This window comes from Odocoileus virginianus, chromosome 6 (assembly GCF_023699985.2).
Source record: "Odocoileus virginianus isolate 20LAN1187 ecotype Illinois chromosome 6, Ovbor_1.2, whole genome shotgun sequence".
Taxonomy (NCBI): domain Eukaryota; kingdom Metazoa; phylum Chordata; class Mammalia; order Artiodactyla; family Cervidae; genus Odocoileus; species Odocoileus virginianus.
This window is the reverse complement of record NC_069679.1, coordinates 71,233,931-71,251,940: the sequence shown is the minus strand read 5'-3', so window position 1 is coordinate 71,251,940 and position 18,010 is coordinate 71,233,931. Positions and strand designations below refer to the sequence as shown.

The 18,010-nt window shown below is 49.3% G+C and overlaps 1 protein-coding gene across 3 annotated transcripts in view; it reads left to right on the top strand.

Moving 5' to 3' along the window:
* DPF3 (double PHD fingers 3) overlaps positions 1-16,658 on the top strand; it is a 289,836-nt gene extending 273,178 nt beyond the window's left edge. For all 3 annotated transcript variants that reach the window (XM_070469583.1, XM_070469584.1, XM_070469582.1), the window contains exons 10-11: positions 5,410-5,491; positions 6,029-16,658. In XM_070469583.1, the coding sequence (XP_070325684.1) occupies positions 5,410-5,491; positions 6,029-6,099 (153 nt within the window). In that variant the 3' untranslated portion in view covers positions 6,100-16,658. The remainder of the gene's footprint in view (positions 1-5,409; positions 5,492-6,028) is intronic.
* The last annotated feature ends 1,352 nt before the right edge of the window (positions 16,659-18,010 follow it).

Below are 18,010 nucleotides of genomic sequence, written 5' to 3'. Positions count from 1 at the left end.
GGGTTGTAAATAGTGATATTCTTAATCTATGATTTCTTCTTCTTTGTTTAATAGCTGAAGTAGTTCTATAAAGAGAAACTTTCCAAGCCTTGTATTTGGTTACCCTCAGCTATAGATTCTGTAGAAAAAGCAGGATAAATACTTGATTCTTTTCCTTTATCAGTTTTCAAAATAAGGAAGTGAATTCAACAACTATTCATGATCAAGAAAATAGAAATTGTGTATTACTTTCTTAACATGATAAGTTTTTTATACCTTAGAATTAAAACCATTATCTTGTTTAATGCAGAAATGCTAGAGGCATTTCTAAGATCAGGAACCAGGTAAGGATGCCCACTAATGCTATTACTACTCATTATTCTAGAGATACTAGCTAATGCAACTAGGTAAGAGATAACAATAAGAATGGTAACAAATTAGAAAGTTTTTCTCTATTTCACAAACTATTATAAGTATATCTTGGAAGCTCTAGAGAATCAACAATAAAGCTAACTCAAACATTAAAGGTAGCAATATATAAAATTATCAGATAGAAATTAATAGCCTTCATATGCACAAATAATAACCAGTTAGAAGACATTATGGTAGAGACGCTCCACTTACAATAGCAAAAAAAAGGAGAAATATTTAGAAATAAACTTAGCTGCAAGTATGTAAAACCTAAATAAAGAAAATATTTAAATGCTTTTGAAAAGACATAGAAGCAGATTTGAATAAATGAAGACACGGTGTGATCTTGCATAGAATGACTCAAATTGTAAAGATTTCAATTCTTCCTAAGTTAATTTATAAATTTGATTTAAACCCAATAAAATCACCGACATCCTTTTTGATGGAACTAGACAAGTTGATACTAAAATTCATATGGAAAAAATGCAAGAATAGTCAATGAAACACTGAAAAACAACAAAGAAGCCCTTTGAAGGGCTCCTTATGAAGGCAGTCTAGCCCTACTGGACGTTAAAACCTGCTATAATGCCTCTGAAATTAAAACTGTATGGACAAAAAGACCAGTGGAATGGAATAGAAGACCCACAGATCAACCCAATTATATATGGACATTTAGTGTCAGATTAAGTTTGGTCTTCCCAGTGGCTCAGATGGTAAAGAATCTGCCTGCAACGTGAGAGATCCAGGTTTGATCCCTCAGTTGGGAATACCTGCTGGAGAAGGGAATGGCAACCCACTCCAGTATTCTTGCCTGGAGAATCCCAGGGACAGAGGAACTTGGCGAGCTACAGTCCATGGGGTTGCAAAGAGTTGGATACAACTGAGCGGCTAACACACTAAAACACACACACACAAAGGTTTATCTAAAATTATTGGATCAAAGATAGACATTTTCATGAATGATACTGGGACAATAGGGTAACCATTTGGGAAAAGATAAAATTAGGTCCATATCTTGTATAATACAGAAGAACAGTCTTCATGAGAACTGGGGATATACATATAAAAAGTAAAACCATATTAGTATCAGAAGAAAACATGGATAAATTCTTCTCTAATCTAAATATAAGGTGAGATTTTCTGTGATTCAGAATTCGCTGGGAATAAAAGAAAATGTTGACAAGGCTGACCACACAAACATCTGCATACTAAAAAACACAATAAAGTAAAAAGATAACTGACAAACTGGCAGAAAATATTTGCAGCATATACTACAGATAAAGGTGGCAATGTATAATATATAAAGAACCCTTAAAGTTTGAAGGACAAAGGATCATAAACTTGATTGAAAATGGGGAAAAAGTGAAAGATAGTTCACAAAAGATATAAAAATGACCCTTATACATGTGGGAAAAAAATGGTTTGAACACATTCATAATTAAAGAAATTTACCTGTAAACAAAATTGAGATATCATTTCTTACCCATAAAATTAGGGGAAAAAAGTATGACAGTGTATTTTGTTGATGAAATTGAGGGAAAGCTGGCACCCTTATGCATTGTCAGCAGGAAAACAAAGTGGTACAACCCTTTGTTGTACCAATACCTAACAAAACCACTGTCTTGTTTTGACTCAGCTGTCTCACCTACCCTATCCTAAAGATATACCCATAACACTGTGAAAATACATATGCATAAGGTTCTTCATGATCACCTTGTTTTTAATTGCAAAATATTGGAAATGACCTAAATGCTGATACACAGTATGGGTGAATAAGGGATGGCACAATGAAGTACTGTGTAACTTTAAAACAACAACAATGAGATCATCTTTATGAATTAATATGGAGTGATTTCCAGGATATGTTGTTAAATCAAAAAGCAAAGTAAAAATAATATCTATAGTACATGGCCATTTTTGTAAGAAAGGCATAAGAAAATATACATATATCTTCTTAACTGTGTAAGAGAAATAGAAGAAGGATAAATAAGAAACTAGAGAGACTGGTTATTGTCAGAGTAGGTGGGAATGTACATTCCAGAAAAGGATTCCCATTCTACTGGAACTGTAGCCATAGGTGAATTCTGGTTCTTAAATACTTAGGAGTAAGAAACCCTTAAAGTGTGTTTCTCATGGGGGATAGCATGGGCTGGGTTTTTTTTTTTTTTTTTTTTTTTGGTAATATTGGCAGGCAGTTATCTGAGAAACAATTTGAAAAGAAGAGATTATGGTACTAGACAATTATCAACCTATGAATGATACACTTAAACCCACAGGTACCTTGGTTTTCCTTTGAGAAAGTCTAAACCTGGATATCCTGTCTTCTTATATAAGTAGGAGCTGTCAATGTATTTCAGATATTACTAATATTGTTTCTCAAGTCTCTCCCTGTTTCTTGCCCCTCTTCTAACTTGTTTTCCGTCATATTATCCCTAAATCATATTGTAATTTCACTTACTTGAGTTCTGACAATAATGGTGTAACCCTTGGAACAGACTATACCAATCTCATTTTCATCCTACATTTTCGACTGCTGCTTCTTAGCCTCTTTTTTGTCTGCCTGTCCTTAACTTTGGTGTTCCCCAAACCTCTTCTCCTCCTCAGTAACTTTTTTGAGTTCTTGATTTTTCAGAAAATTCAAATGAAAGCTATGGATTTACTTTTTCCTTATAAAAACTTACTTTTGGACCTGTATGCAAAATTGTACATTTAATTTCTTTTTTTTAATTTTTAATTTTAATTTTTAAAATTTATTTATATTAGTTGGAGGTTAATTACTTTACAATATTGTAGTGGTTTTTGCCATACATTGATATGAATCAGCCATGGATTTACATGTGTTCCCCATCCTGAACCCCCTCCCACCTCCCTCCCCATCCCATCCCTCTGGGTCATCCTAGTGCACTAGCCCTGAGCACTTGTCTCATGCATCAAACCTGGACTGGCGATCTGTTTCACAATTGATAAGATACAAGTTTCAATGCTATTCTCTCAGATCATCCCTCCCCTCGCCTTCTCCCACAGAGTCCAATGTCTGTTCTATACATCTGTGTCTCTTTTTCTGTCTTGCATATAGGGTCATCATTACCATCTCTCTAAATTCCATATGTGTGCGTTAGTATACTGTATTGGTGTTTTTCTTTCAAGGTGTTTGTGGACACCCCTCCATGAGCACAAGTTCAAAAACATCTGCTTTCGCTTACCCTGGGCTTCCTCTCCCAGGACCTTCATCACCATCTCATCACCAAAGACTCCCTAACCCATGTCTGTTGCTCAGGCCTCTCTTCTGATCTCCAGAGGCCTTCAGGGCACCCTCACCAGGGGATCTGTGCACCTACAGAACTTGTTTATAGCTGAGGTGGCCTTCTGCCTCCCCACAGGCATGCGCCTCTGCTCTGGCTTAATGGACGGCTGCCTCGTCTGGCTTGCTGACCAAGACCACAACCTAGGAGACACCCTTGATTTCTTCCTTTTCACTCTCTACAGCTGATCAATGACTCTCAAATGGAAGCAGGCCCCTCTTCTCTCCGCCAACCCACCACCCTAGTTCAGACCGTCATCATACATTATCTCTTACCTGGATGACTACAGTAGCCTCCTAAGTGGTCTTCCGGCCTCAAGAACCAATCTCTCTCCACCTGGGTATCTATTCTGATGCAGCAGCTAGTGAGATCTTTCTAAATTGCAAGTCTAACCATGTCAGTCCTCTGTTGCTAACCCTGTGAAAGCTTCCCACCGTGTCCTATTGAAAGGTCTTAGCATGATAAAAAAGAGATCTTTCATGGTCTCTCCTGCCTCACTGCTTGCTCACAGGGGTTTCCAACTTCTCTATCTACTTTTTCAGGATCTCTAAACTGTCAAAAGCCAAGGTGAGATTTGCTACAAAACTTTGCAGATGTCGTATAAGCCATCAAAGCAGACCCAGAGATAACTGAATAGGACAGGGCTGAACCTGGAGGATGGGGACCAGGTCACAAAGACTTACTGAGTAGCTCCTGTGCACAGAAGTTCTGAAGGAGATGTAGAGATGAGTAAGACAAGGTCTGCCCCAAGGGCTGTGCAACTTCTGCAGGCGTGGACCAAAGAGCCGCGTTCCAAATGGACTGTGTGCAGATGTCTACCACATGCCAGGCTTGGCAACATAAAGTAAAGTGCAATTAAATGTCATAAGAAAGAGAAAGTGCATGAGGATGCAAGAGGGGTCAGAGAACTTCCATTTGAGTAGATTAATGAAGTTTTTGTAACAGTGAAGTGTTTGAAGACTTGAAGTGTGGTTAGGGAATGGTTCAGAAGAGAGGGGATCAGGGACTGGGAAAGCCTCCAAACAGAGAGAGCTACAGGAGCAAAGGTGTCAACTGTGTCCTTGGAAGTTAACCACAGTGCCAGAAAGGCCTATTCTCATCTGGTCTCCAACCTCCAGCCTCCAAGGAGGCTTTTAGGAGCTGACAGGTGGCATAATATCACTTGCATTTCTCTAGTAACGAAACCCTGAAAAGGTTCTGAGGTGTCATGGATGTTACAAACAAGTATGCTGCCCATTTCATAAATGGAAAGAGTGAGATCCAAAGCAATTCAGTTAAGATTTGCAAACATTTAAAGTACTGTCTATTTACTAGGCAAATATCCTGAGGAATACAGAAATGCATTAAATTAATTTTCTACCCTTATGGAGGCAGAATTGTTGGTGATGTGAGTTCAGAAGCATAAAGAATCCCTTTAGGCTTGGGTGTGAGATGGTGGGCTAGGGGGGCTTCTTGGAGGAGGAATAATTTGAGCAGAACACTTTTGTGGGAGTAGGGTTTGCATAGTTCAGAAGACGGATGGGGAAATTCCAGGTGTGGGCAAAGCACATGGCATGTTCAGAGGGAAGTGAGGACTCCAAATGGGGCTGGGAAACGGGTATCCAGAGAGGTTGATTAATGGAAATAAGCTGGTGGCATAGGTCAGTGGGGGCCCGAAAAATAATTAACCTAAATAATTCCATATTTCTTCCTCTCCTCCTCCTCTCTGTTCCACCAGGACCAGCTGCTCTTCTGCGATGACTGTGACCGTGGTTACCACATGTACTGTTTAAATCCCCCCGTGGCTGAGCCCCCAGAAGGTAATAATGATGACGTCACCAATAACAACAACAGCTACTTCTACCACTTCCCGAGCCCTCACTAAAGTGCAGGCCTTGTGCTAAGGGCTTCACATATCTTGTCTCATTTAATTGTCATAACCATTTCGAGGTAGGTATGACCACTCCCATTTTACAGATCATGCAACTGAGGCCCAGTTCAACCAGCTAAAATTCCAGCTTGAAGGCCAAGGAGATGTTTCCCAGGCCTATGACTGAGATGGTGGCAGAGGTGTGAGTTTCTAAGGGAAACTGGTCCAGACTTGGTGATGCTGGTTAAGAGGCATGACCAAGGAAGCAGCGTCTTCACTGCTGATCGGCCAATCATCTCTGTGCACTTTATTTTCTGAACAGCATTATTGTGCTGAGCGACAGACTTCAGCACGCTTTTGGAACTGAGACTCGGTCTCTGGATCATGAAAATCAAAATAAAATGGGGCTGATAAAAAGTTTAAGGCCAAGGGGTGGGGCTTGAGGCTTGGGGAGAGGTTGCTCGTAATGCCATCTTGTTTCTTGTAGGGAGCTGGAGCTGCCACTTATGCTGGGAACTGCTCAAAGAAAAAGCCTCAGCCTTTGGCTGCCAGGCCTAGGGTCCCCAGACACACATAGAAGGTGACTTGCTGCTGGAGAGGCTGAAGCAGAGCCCAGTTCAAACCCGATCGAGCCCCTACTCCCGTATATCCAGACAGACCAACTGTAAGGAGGAACGTCAATCAGTAACCACAGAGCAAGTGGATACAGGGCATCAAGGGGCGAGGTGTCTGCTTACCTCCTACATGCAGATTTCCGTTCTTCAGCCAGCCCCCCACCCCTTGTTTCTGCCAGAAAGATGGTAAATTTTGAAGAATGACCCCAGCCACAGCCCTGTGGACCCTCCCTCACATTTATCCTAGCACCGCCGCCCTCTCACTGGTTCCCCATTTTAAGGTCCCGTTTTGTGACCACCCATCCCGTCATTCCTGTGTGGTTTGGTGTTTCGTATTATCTATCGTGTTCCAAGAAACCTTCGCACAGCCTCCCTGCCCTCAGCTTCGTCTTTCCATCCCGAACTCAGCAGAGGAACAAAGGGCTGCAGAGAAGTTTTTATTTATTACAAGCCTCCTGGAAACTTCTAGACTCAGGGCCTGGAGGCCATCTAGATGGTGAAGCCCTGAAATCTCTCCTGGTACCTCCGTCTCTTTGAAGAAGAACTTTTTGCTGCTTTCTGCACCCACCCCCAGCAGATATCCAGTGATATCACTGACAGCCGCGGTGGTGGTGGGGGGGGGTGTCTCTAGATGGTGCTGGGGAGGGAGGGGGAGGCCATGAGAGGTGGGCGCCAACGCTGTGAAGGTAATTCTGAGGCCCCGTCAGAGCTAGTCAGTATTTGCTCTCCATCAGGAATGGCTTTGCAAGGGACCAGACTGTCAGAGCTGGGGCATCCTTGAGGAGAGACAGGCCACAGGATGGGCGGAGCTCTGGCGAGGTCAAGACTTTGCTTTCCATTTGGTCTGGGTCTGGAGCTTTCCCTGGTGGACCAAGAACCGGGAAGGCGAGTGAAGGCTGCCAGGTCAAGAATCTGAATATTGGTCCTGAGGACTGCAGCTCCGAGTACTGCAGCCCTTCAGTATTGACGTGACACCACGGATCGCTTTTCCTCAGTAACTCCTTTCTTTCGCATCATGTACGTTTGCCATTGTCTGCTGAGACCCGACTCTGGGAACTTCAGGATGAGGGAGAAATGATTCCCTAAACAAATAACTGGGATGATGTGATTATTTATGACCAGGGTGACCATCACTCAGAACCTTCAGCTCGAGGTCTGCTCTTGTCTCCAAAGTCCCCAGTCCACGCTGGATTCTCCCTTTGAAAAAAAAATGTGTCGAGGAGGAAGAGGTGGGGAGGCGCTCAGATTCCGAGCAGTCTGTGTTGGATGTCAGCCCCGTGGGCTGGAGCGGGCCAGGCCACCTTTGAACCTCCGCAGCAGTGGCGACAGGAGCAACACACAATTACTGACACATTTCTGGAAAAATCATTTGCCCAAAGGGCAGGTCTCGGTGAACCGGACCCTCACGCGTGCTCAGCTTCCTTGAAATCAGCGCCATCTCTGCGGTCCGGCTGCTTACAACAAAGGCCCAGGTTATTTTTAGACCTTCAGCTCCTGAAAAAAGCCCCCCAGAGGCCTGGAGGCTCCAACCACTTGGGCCACCTCTGCCAGGCTGCGGCCTTCTCGCCAGGACTTGGCAAGAGCCCTCCTTCCTGGCTAATTGCTCTTGGCCAGTGGACCTGGGGCAGCCTGGTGGGGAGCCAAGCTGTGTGGGTCTCTCTGCAGGGTGCCCTGTGGCCAGAGGTGGAGGTCAGCCTCCTGCAGGGGCCTGTGGCCTCAGAGGGAGTTACACGGGGACATAATGATCTCGTTTGAAGGGCCGACCAGATGGGATTTCCACCTTCCTCTGGAGGGATTTCCTTCTCCCTGTTGGTTGGTGCACCCGTTTTGGATTCTGGAGGCCCAGGGAGGGTTTGGGAAGCTGCCGTGTGGTCACACCATCATCCGTTTACCCGACAGGGTCACATTGGAGGGCCAGATTTCCTCCCCTGATGGCCCTGGCTCTCTGTTCTCCCACAAAACCCAAAGTGGGCATCCTCAAAGGTTGGTTATTGGATTTGAAAAATCACTTTAATTTTAGGAAAAAAGTCGTCAAGCTGTTTGCGAAAGCCACAAATGGCTTAAAAGCTTAAAAAAGCAAATCTGAAACCAAACAGTGACCCTGCATGTGACAGACCCTCTTCAGAGAGTGTTCCCCACCTCAACACAGTTGATGGGTTGAGGGGAGGGGACTATGTTCTTTCTCCAGACATGCTGGCTGCCACATAAGCTGTGAGAGTGTGACTGAGTCTCGCAGACCAAGGGGGGTCTCGCAGACCTTCCACGGGGTGAGGGTGGCCAGGACTCTACACTGAACATCAGGAAGGTCCAGAATTTCCTTTTCAGTTTCACTCCCTGCAGGACGGGCCCAATCTCTTCTTTGGAGACCTCAGTTTCTCCATCTGGAAAATGGGGACAGCAAAGCCGGCTGGTGAGATGGCACTTGCAGGATACTGCAAGCAAAAATCACGGTCACACTGACCACTTTCTATACTGAAAAAAGGAAGGTGTTGGTCAACAACTGCTCTTTTTTTGAGCCCCAGAAAATGAGCTGGAATCATGGGTGCACGTGGATGCTCAGGGTTTTTGTTTTACCCCTGCCACTGAGTAGCTGTTTGACCTTGGGCAAAGCACTTAATGTCTCTGAACCTCAGTTTGTCCATCTGTGAAATGGAGATAATACGTGTCCTGCCGGTTCCACAGTGATATCAGGAGTCTTAAAAGGCATAATGTTATATAAGTCATCACTGGAGAGCTGGGCTTGTCAGGTAGGGACCCCCAAAATGATTTTCACACCCACTTTCTCGTGTGAGTTAGCCAAGGTTAGATGCCTTCTTGGAATCGCCGTTTTGACCAAAGGGGGTTTATGTTTTAAGGAACAGGCTGCCTTTGGTCAGGGTCACTAGGTCAAGCTGTGACAAGAATATTGTGACTGAGCATGGATCTGTGGTGGAGGATGAGGCTGTACCCTGGGGCTGGGGATTTTAGAATGAAGATACTCCTTCTATAAGGTCAGTGCAGCCTAGAACGGGGCTCTGCCTTCTGGGGAGGGCTGTTGTTCAGTTCAGTGTAACAGTCGCTTAAAAACTGGTTTTTAAAGCTCAGTTCTGCTAGTTTCTAGAAGAAATGACTTGGGGAGATGACTTAACCTCTCTGAGCCTCATGTTCCACATCTGAGAAGGCAGGGATCTGGCCTATTCAGCAGGGATCTTTCAGGGACCAGAGGCGGTGTTGCTGACGATCCTGGCACGGGGCTTGGGTTCCTTGGTGGGGGGGCGGGGGGGGGGACCCCCACACCGTGGTAGCTCCTGTCACTGTGCACAGAGGCCACCATGTGGGGGTAAGGATGCTGATGCCTCCCAGCTCAAAGCCTGGGCACAGCCAGGGTGCCCTGGTTCAGCTTCACCCCGATGCTGTGGCTCCCGCCCGCCAGAGAGGAGGTGCAGCTGCAGGGTCCAAGCCGGAAGTTGAAACCCTCTGTTTCCTGTAGGTATTTTCCAAATGCTTCCTTTGGGGCCTGCGGCAAATCCAGGGCAGGCACCAGAGTGAGGAAATAGAGAGACAAGGCCCCTGGTGGGATGTTCACCTTCTGACTTTCCTTCTCAACCCGGCACTGAGTCAGAGCCCCTGAGGCGGGAGCCAGCCAGTCCCAAGGCGCCCCTGCTCCTGTCACTGCCCCGGAGCCAGGTAGGAGGCCTGCGCAGGCCTCGGGGGCAGCTGCTTCCCTGGACTTGGCTCAGTCTGTCTGCAACCAGGATAGCAAGCCCGTGGGAGGGAGGCCAGATTCCTTCGGAGCTGGGGAGGAGAGCAGGTTTAAGGTTGGGGGAGGGTTTGGCTTTCACAGTGATGGTTTCATGATACCCTGGAGAGTTTACGCTCATGGTGCATTTTAGTCTTTGTGCTTTGAACACAGCATGATTCCTTTATGCCCTTCCCTTTAAAAGTTCAGATATTTTAAGGAAGAAAAATGAGATGATTATTATTACTCTTCCTATAGGGGCAAATTTAAGAGACAGATCTATGCTCTTGAAGAAAAATTATGGGCACCCTTAGGCTTCCAGCCTCAGAGAAGAGGGGCCTCTGGTATCGTCTTTGAGTCCTTGTGTAGGAGGTGAGGGGGGAGCCCTGAGGACCCGCTTCTCTGCCCCCTAGGAGGTTCTCAGTCTGAATGCAGGTGCTGGGACCACAGCCCCCCTTCCTCTCTCAGTCCCTGAAACCCCAGTCTCTCCCCTGCCACCCACTGTGGGCCCCTGCTCAGAGCGCGCCTGTGTCCCATCCCTAGGGAGACATGGCCTCCTGGGTCAGAGCTGAGCTCACACTCCTAGTGAAGGTGACCTGCTTGCCTCCTTTTCCGAGCTGGACATCGGTGTCACCTAGAGTAGGCTCACATCCCTGGAGAGGGAGGGAGGAAGGAGTGGAAAGGGTCAAAGATTTTCACCTTAGGCAAAGTAAAATGAAGAGAATTGGGGCTGGGAGAGGGCCCTTGAGGAGGGGGCCAGAAACCTGGGTTCCCCTTAGGAAGAAATCCTGCACCTAAATAACTAGAAGGCATGGGAAGAAAGAGATGCTATAACTCATTTTTTTCTCCATAAAGACCTAAGATCCTGGTAACAGATTTTTTTGCTTGTGTCCCTAAAGGCCGAACCTTTGTCAGTTCTGGACACCAAGCCGGCTCTACCTTTTTTGAGACCCCCCGGTCTCTGGCCCCGTGGGTTAGCAGAGGGGGTGCTTCAGAGACCAAAGCAGGCAGGATGCCCTTCATCCAGCCGGAGTTGGCAGGTACAGAGGGTCTCCTGGTTGATCGCTGCGAATTTCCCCAACCCCACAGAAAAAGCATCCTTTGACGTTCGTGAGATGAGCTGCTGAGGTCCTCCTGGTCTGGATGGAAGGTGGGGGCAGGGCGGAGAAAGCGGCGGTGGCCAAGGCCAGGCTGGGTCACCTCCTGCCGCCCTGGGAGTGGAGGACTGCCAGACACTGCTTCCAGAGGGGACAGGCCTGGGAGGCCCTCCCGGACCCGGTCCCCAAGCCCAGCCTGCCAGCAGCTGGGACCCCAAGAAACGGGGGACCCGGCCAGGTCCCCTACCGCCCAGCAAGCTGAATGGGGTTCCTCTTCCTCCTGTTGTCTGCTTCCCCTTTTGAGGATCTTACTGCCACCCCCAAAAGGATGCTTTTGGTTTCCCAGTTAGCCCAGGTCCCCCTCGACACCAGGTAAGTCCGGAAGAGGGTGGAAGCATGGATGCTTTCGTTTGCCTCAGGCCTTCTGGTCTCCCCACCAGACCTGCAGCTCCACGGCCCTGCAGGTTTCCTTGGGTCTAACTGATCAGTGGTCAGAGGCGGAGCTCTGCAGTTATCAGGGGGGTTGCGACACCCCCCTTCCCCCACTCCACCAGTTCCTGATCATTCCCAGGGCGTGGGGATCAGGTCTCGATTCTCCATGGCCACCAGCCCCGGGTAGAGAAAGAGCAGAGCTGGTGGGTTAGTTCAGGGTCTTCCAGGGGTCTCGAGGGGGCTTTGACCATGGGGAGCTGGGCCCAGGAAACTGTCAGGGGGAGGGTCGTGGTTTCCCAGAAGGAACAGAGGCCCCCTGTGTGAGGGGAAAGCTTTGGGAGGGACAGGTCCCCAGAGGAGGCACTCTCCGGGCTCTCAGGGGGCCCTGCCCGTGTCCCCTCAGATGGCTGAGACCTGAGGTAGCTCCCCAGGGTCCTGGGTGGGAAGCTTTGGCGGGGTACATAGAACGGGGGTCAGAGGGCCCAGGAACACCCTTGGTCACGGTCTGTGTTCCCAACCCCCTCCCTCTCTTCGCTCCAGGGCTTTGAAAGAGAGTCATTGCAGGCCTTCCCCCTCTTTGGCCCCACCAAGAGAAGGAAGTATTTGTGCTGATGGTGACATTTCCCAGGCAGGCCAGAGGAAGGCAGGGACCGGGACTGGCGGGCAGCCAGAACCCTCTTCGACAGAGATATAATGACTAATCATGACCTCTAGCCCAGGCAGCGAGCAAAGCGGCCATTCAGAATGGCACCAACCCAGTATGGTGAAAAAAAAAAAAAATGCTGCTGTGGTGGGGAAGAGAGAGGGTAAGCAGTCACTGTAGGAAATGGGGGGCAGGGTGTGAGCCCCCAAGACCTCTGTTCTCCCTCAACAACAACACCCCTCAAGTCTCCAGGTTGTATTCATATAGACTGCATCCTGTTTGCTTGCCTCTCTGCATCTCTATAATTCCTATCAATGTTATTAGTATGGATGTTGAGAACAGAGACATGTATACACACACACACACACCTGTGGCTTAGGGAACCAAAGCAAACCTTTGTGTTGCCCCAGGATGAGAAGGAGAACCTGGTGGTAACCAGAAGCCACCAGACAAGATGCTTTATTTCCCTGAGGTTCCTGCCGGGCCAGCTCCCCCAGCTTCCAGCCCCTGCACAACCATAAGGAGTTGGAAAGGAATCCTTGTGCTTGAAAAGTCATTGGCCGTGAGGACTCCCTCATCCCTCTCCTCTGCTTCCTTGTGGGAGATGTTTGGCAGTAGTTGGGGACCTGGAAAAAAGTCTTGATTCTGCTTTCTGTTGAAGGGATGCAAAGATTTTCTGGGTAGCACTGGGGTTGTGGTTTTGTTGACTTTGCCCTTTTATGATCATTCCCCACTGAGGCATGGGTTCTCCTCTTCCTTACCTAGCCTTCTCCCTTCCCGCACCTTCCCTCCCTTCCCTCCTGCCAGGCTGGATGCTGCAGGATGGGGTGGTGGTGGAAAGAAACAGTAGCACAAAAGAAAAGGAAAACACTTTCTCCCTGCGCATTTTCACCATGTAGTTGAAGGCCTAAATTAGGTACTAGAAAAAAAAAAAAAAAAAAGGGAAAACACAAATATGTGAGCGAGAGCATGAAAACATAGAACAGTTATCCCTGAGCAGAGGCGGTGGGGGCAGATGGCTGGAGAGAGGCGGGGTAGGGAGGCAGGGTCCAGGCTCATCAATGCATCTGGCCCATGTGGCATTTGGGAAGGCAGAGAGTCATGCTTTGGCAAGAGATGCTCAGATGCCTAAGGGGCATTCGTGCCCTGGACCAGGAAAGGGAATGTGTCCATCCTTGTGCCCACCACTCATCTGTTCCATTTGCCCACTCTGGGCATCTTTCCTCCAGAGGGGCATGAACACATTTCCTGCCTGCCATGAAGGACTGCTGGGCAGGCTGGTACTGGCCAAAACACTTGGTGGGGTATGGACTACAGACCGGGCAGTGTGCTAGATACCACAGGGTCTGGAGGAATAAAGTACATCCCGGCCCAACCTTTCAGTTGCTTTTCAGCCTTAAAATTCCACTCCTCCAAGACACCCTGATAACATGTCAGATGGCATGCCATCAGGGAAGGTATGCCTGTGTTTGGGTCTCTCTGTTTAGGACGCATGTTGGTCAGTAGAAGATGAGCAGGCCTAGGAATCCAATTATTCTCACCCTCTGGGGCTGGGGGAGAGGAGCGCAGCAGACCTCAGCTCGGTGGCTTTTAAGTCTCCCAAGCACTGGCTGCCCTGGGAAGATGAGCATCCTTAACAGGAACGGGAGTGAGATGATGAAGGCACCTGGGCTGGAGTGTGTTGCCAGCTGGAGGGACTCAGAGCCTGGGCCTCCAGAAGCTGCCTTTGGGCCACTGGGTGATGGGCAGGCAGGTGCAACTGGCAGGGCCTGATCAGAGGTTGAAAGGGACCCTCACAACGGCCTTGTCCAGTCCCCACTGGAGGAAGCAGAGATGAAGAGTGGTGGAACGCAGGCCTCATGCATGGGTTGGGTGGACTCCCACGGAGACCCCAGCCAGGCTGTCCCAGCTGCACAGCGTTTCTGGCTTGGAGGTGGTGGGGAGGGCATGTCAAAGGTATTTTCAGTAAACCTTCTGTGTCCTCCTTTGGCCAGGTGCTCCTCAGACCTGAGCTTCATGCTCCACTAGACTCCCACTGTCTGACAACGTCAGAAATTGGCTATTTGCTCCAGCTTGCCTTCCTTTACACACGTCACAGCCAGATTCCAGGTTCTAGCTATTCCCTGAAGAAGCCACCCCAGACTGGCTTTCAGGCTGAGCACCTGGGCTAAGGGGAAGGCTCGTATCTGCCCCTGGGTTGGTGTCAGCTCAGAGTTGGCCTAAAGCAGCCTTCACTTCCTTCGCTGGGCAGGTTCTGGGAAACGCTCTTCCCTGGACAGCACTGGCTCCCAGAAGGCAGTTTTAGTGATCTCTGTGGAGAGTCAGGGACATGAGGCTTTCATGATGCTTGGCTGGGGGTCTGGTTTTAAAGTGCTTGAGAACCCGAAGTGCATTCTGGGTTTGACCTACCCATCTGCTTGAAAGCCTTTGGGCAAGGCTCTTCCGACTGACCCAGTTTCAGCAGTCTCTTGTGCCGGCAGGAGGAGAGAGAGGAAGGCCATCTGACTTGGATCCCATCCAGGCCAGACTGGCAGCACCTCCCCCAGGCAGCCGGCCGGCCTCGGACCCTGAGCCCACAACCCACCCTCTCCCCCTTGGCTCCATGAAGGGTGGACGCTGCTGGCCCAGTGGGCTGAGCCCCGAGATGGTCTTCCCTCCTCTTCTACTCAAGTCTACTCTCAGGCTGAGAATACAGTCTGCTCAGACCCCTTCCCAGCCTGAGGGTGACCCACTGGACCAATTAGGAAGTGGAGGTCTGGGGGAGGGACCGTCCCATCCACATCACACAGTCCACTGGATCGAGAGTCACAACAAGTCCTCAACTGGCTCTGTGTCTCCCTTTCCAAATGTGTTTAGAAAGAGGGCAGTTTTAAAGCCCAGTTTTGGTGACATTCCCCTTTGAGAGCCCAGAAATGGAACATCTCGGCCAGGAAACCAAGATAAATTGATTTTCTTCTCCTAGCTGCCTGAAGTCCCACTGTGTTTCTCCTCAGAGAGAGGCTGACTGTGGCAGCTTTGGTGTCTTCCTGGGGTTCCTCTGGGTGAGCTGTGGCCCCAGGGGTAGGAAGGCTGATGGGGGTCCCACAGGAGGGGACGCTGGCCCCAGCATCGTGGGAGGAGGCTCAGGCCTGCGCAGACTCTGGTTGAGGTGAGAGCATGAGGAGCCTGGGAAGGGGTTCCTTGAGCTTTCACACTGCCTGACCCAGCTGGTGAAGAGACCCTGGTGCCTCGCAGCTTCGGGAATTTACCATCCTCAGATTGCTTTGGGCTGTGGTTGGAAAGGTGGCCCCTGGAGATGTTCCAATGATCTCCAATCATCGAGGGTCCATTTGTACCTCTAGACCCACAGATAAGAAGCAAACTGGGTGTCACTTCTTCAGGTGTGGGCACAAGAGAGGAGGCCATTTTCACAGTGTATGCCCATCATGCCAAAATGCCTTCTAGTCTCTTCTACCTGCATCTCTTACATCTCCTGAGTTGGTAGGTGAGTTCTTTACCACTTGAGCCATCTGGGAAGCCCTTCTCTTCTACTCGCCCTGCCTCAACTCTTTGCAAAACTCTTAGTCATAAATGAATGGCCAAGAGAGTTGACCTCCAGCAACAGAAATGCCTGCTAAGGAAGGTCTTCCTTTAATTCTCCCTTGAACTCCCTCCTCAGTGGACCTTGGGATCCAACACCCATTACCTCCTGCTGACCGGGAGAGCTTAGAGCTGTCCAGCCCTGAGCCACTCGAGTACCTCAGACAATGTCCAGGATTGAGATCGACACAGCTTTCATGAGGTCAGAGAGAAGGGCTCCAGACTTAGGAAGTGGCAATGGCCTGAGGAGATCTCCACTGGCTCCTCTAAAAAGCCACCACAGCAACAGCCAGACAAAAGCCCCCGTTCTCCCACCCCACAGGCTCTTTCAGGTGTGATGTGACTGTCGTCTCAGCCGTAGGTGTGTGCGCGCCGCTCTGCTCCTGTCTGCCGGGGGTGCTCCTTTCTCCTGTGTGCTAAGTTCCCACTCTCGTGGCTCCTGCTGTGAAAAGTGCTGTGACGTTTCTGCCCAGTCTGAGGGATATTTCGAGGTCTCTCAGTGTTTCAGTATTGGAGATGAGGCCGTGCCACATCTCCCAGTGTCCTAAGAGGACACGCGGGTTCTGTGACTTCCCAGAGAGCGGGTGTACTGTGAGCGTCCGGGAGGATCTCCGGGTGGGAAGCACCCCACACCTGGAATTGGATCCACTGGCAAGGACTTGTCCAGAAGCCGGGTCCGCTGCTTCCTTCAGAAGAGGGCTGATGGGAGGGCTGTCTGTGAGCCAGGACGCCGCCCTCTCCCCTCGCCTTCCTCCTGTCCTGACCTGGCTTCTGGGAGGGGTGCCAAGAAGAGGTCAAGTCCTGTAGCCAATGTGAAGTGGGCATCAAGCAACCTTTATCTTGGGGACCCCTGGACATCCCAGCCCCTCCATGGAGCCCTTGCACCTCCACAATGACTGAGTCACAGGCCCTGTCCCTTATTGCTGTGGTTGTATCTCGTTCTGTGGTTGATTAGCAGTGTTGACGATCTATGTAGTGAATCATTTTGTCTGCAATTTAGAGAATGTGTAAACAAATAAAAGGTTTTAAAACTCTTGGCAATTTTTGGTTCTTCTCTCCCCACCCACCTTCCCACCCCCCGGCCACCCCCCACCCCCAATCTTTAAAAATCATTTGCAAATGTATAGAGCCTGTGTGAGTAGACCCCTTTTGTTCTGGGGTGTCCAGTGGAACTACAACATATGCATGTGTGCTAGGCTCCAGGGAAATGCTGGAGCTTCCAGGTTTGAAGAAGACTCCAAAGGAGAGGAGTCTCCCAGGTCCTAATTGCTCTTGCAGATGGAATTCTGACCCCATCACACACAAACTCCAGAGAAGCCATGGTCATGGTAGCTTTCGTGGACACAGCAGGCAGCTCCACCACAGGCGCCATCCCATGAGCCCTCTGAGAAGATGGCAGGGCATCCTGAAGAGAAGCCCCTGAAGTTTCCAGGGGAGGCGAGGCCGATGATTCAGTGATGACTCACAACTGAGGTGGTGGCGGCAGTGGGGGAGAGAGACCTCAGGCTCAGGACCCATCTAGAAACCAGCTGAGTCACTGCTCCTCCCCTGTCAGGTCATGGCCTGTAAGGCAGTGAGATGGCTGCTCTGGGTGAGGGGTGGGAGGTTCGCAGGAAACAAGTCTGCCCCCAGCCCCAGCCCGCTTAGCAACCTCCTCAAAGGCACAGCCTCTGGGTGCAGAATCTGAACCATGTGGAAGTGGTTTCCAGAGGCTACAGCTTGGGTGGTAGTCCAAACACATTCAAGGTAAATAAGTAAATAAAACTTCTGCTATGTGCTAGGCACTCAGGATACAGCAGAGAAACAGGACCCCACACACATGGAGCTTACAAACCACATAGGTAATAATATGACATAAGAGGGACACTGTCCAGGGGACATCTGGGGAGCCAGAACACAAGCAGGGACTTCTGGTCTCAGCGTGCTTCTAGTTGGGAGTCTATTGTGTTTTTTTGGAAGACACAGAAGGACATGCAGCGGGGAAAGACAGGATCTCTTTCAGTTCCTCTGCTGATTAAATGTTCCACTGTCCTGAAATGTTATCACACACCTTCAGCCTTTCCTTCCAGAAGCGGACTGGGGGGCGGTTCTTTCTAGCAGAGGGGCCGTTGATCACGGTTGCAGACACAGGCTAGGCCTTCACCAGGATGGTCTCAGGTGGGTGCTGGGCGGGTAGTGCTGAGCTGCTGATTCCAGCGCTGGGGGACTCAGGTTCGTAACCAAGTTCAGGCAGGAGAAGATGGCATAAACACCTACCACAGGGCTTTCATCTGCACATAGGGGAATGTGATGTTTCTGCTCTGAGCCCAGGAAACCAGCTTTGCATCCCAGACTCAATCCACCATTTCCTGAGAGAGGGCTTCCAGGGAGGCAATGAGTCCCAGGG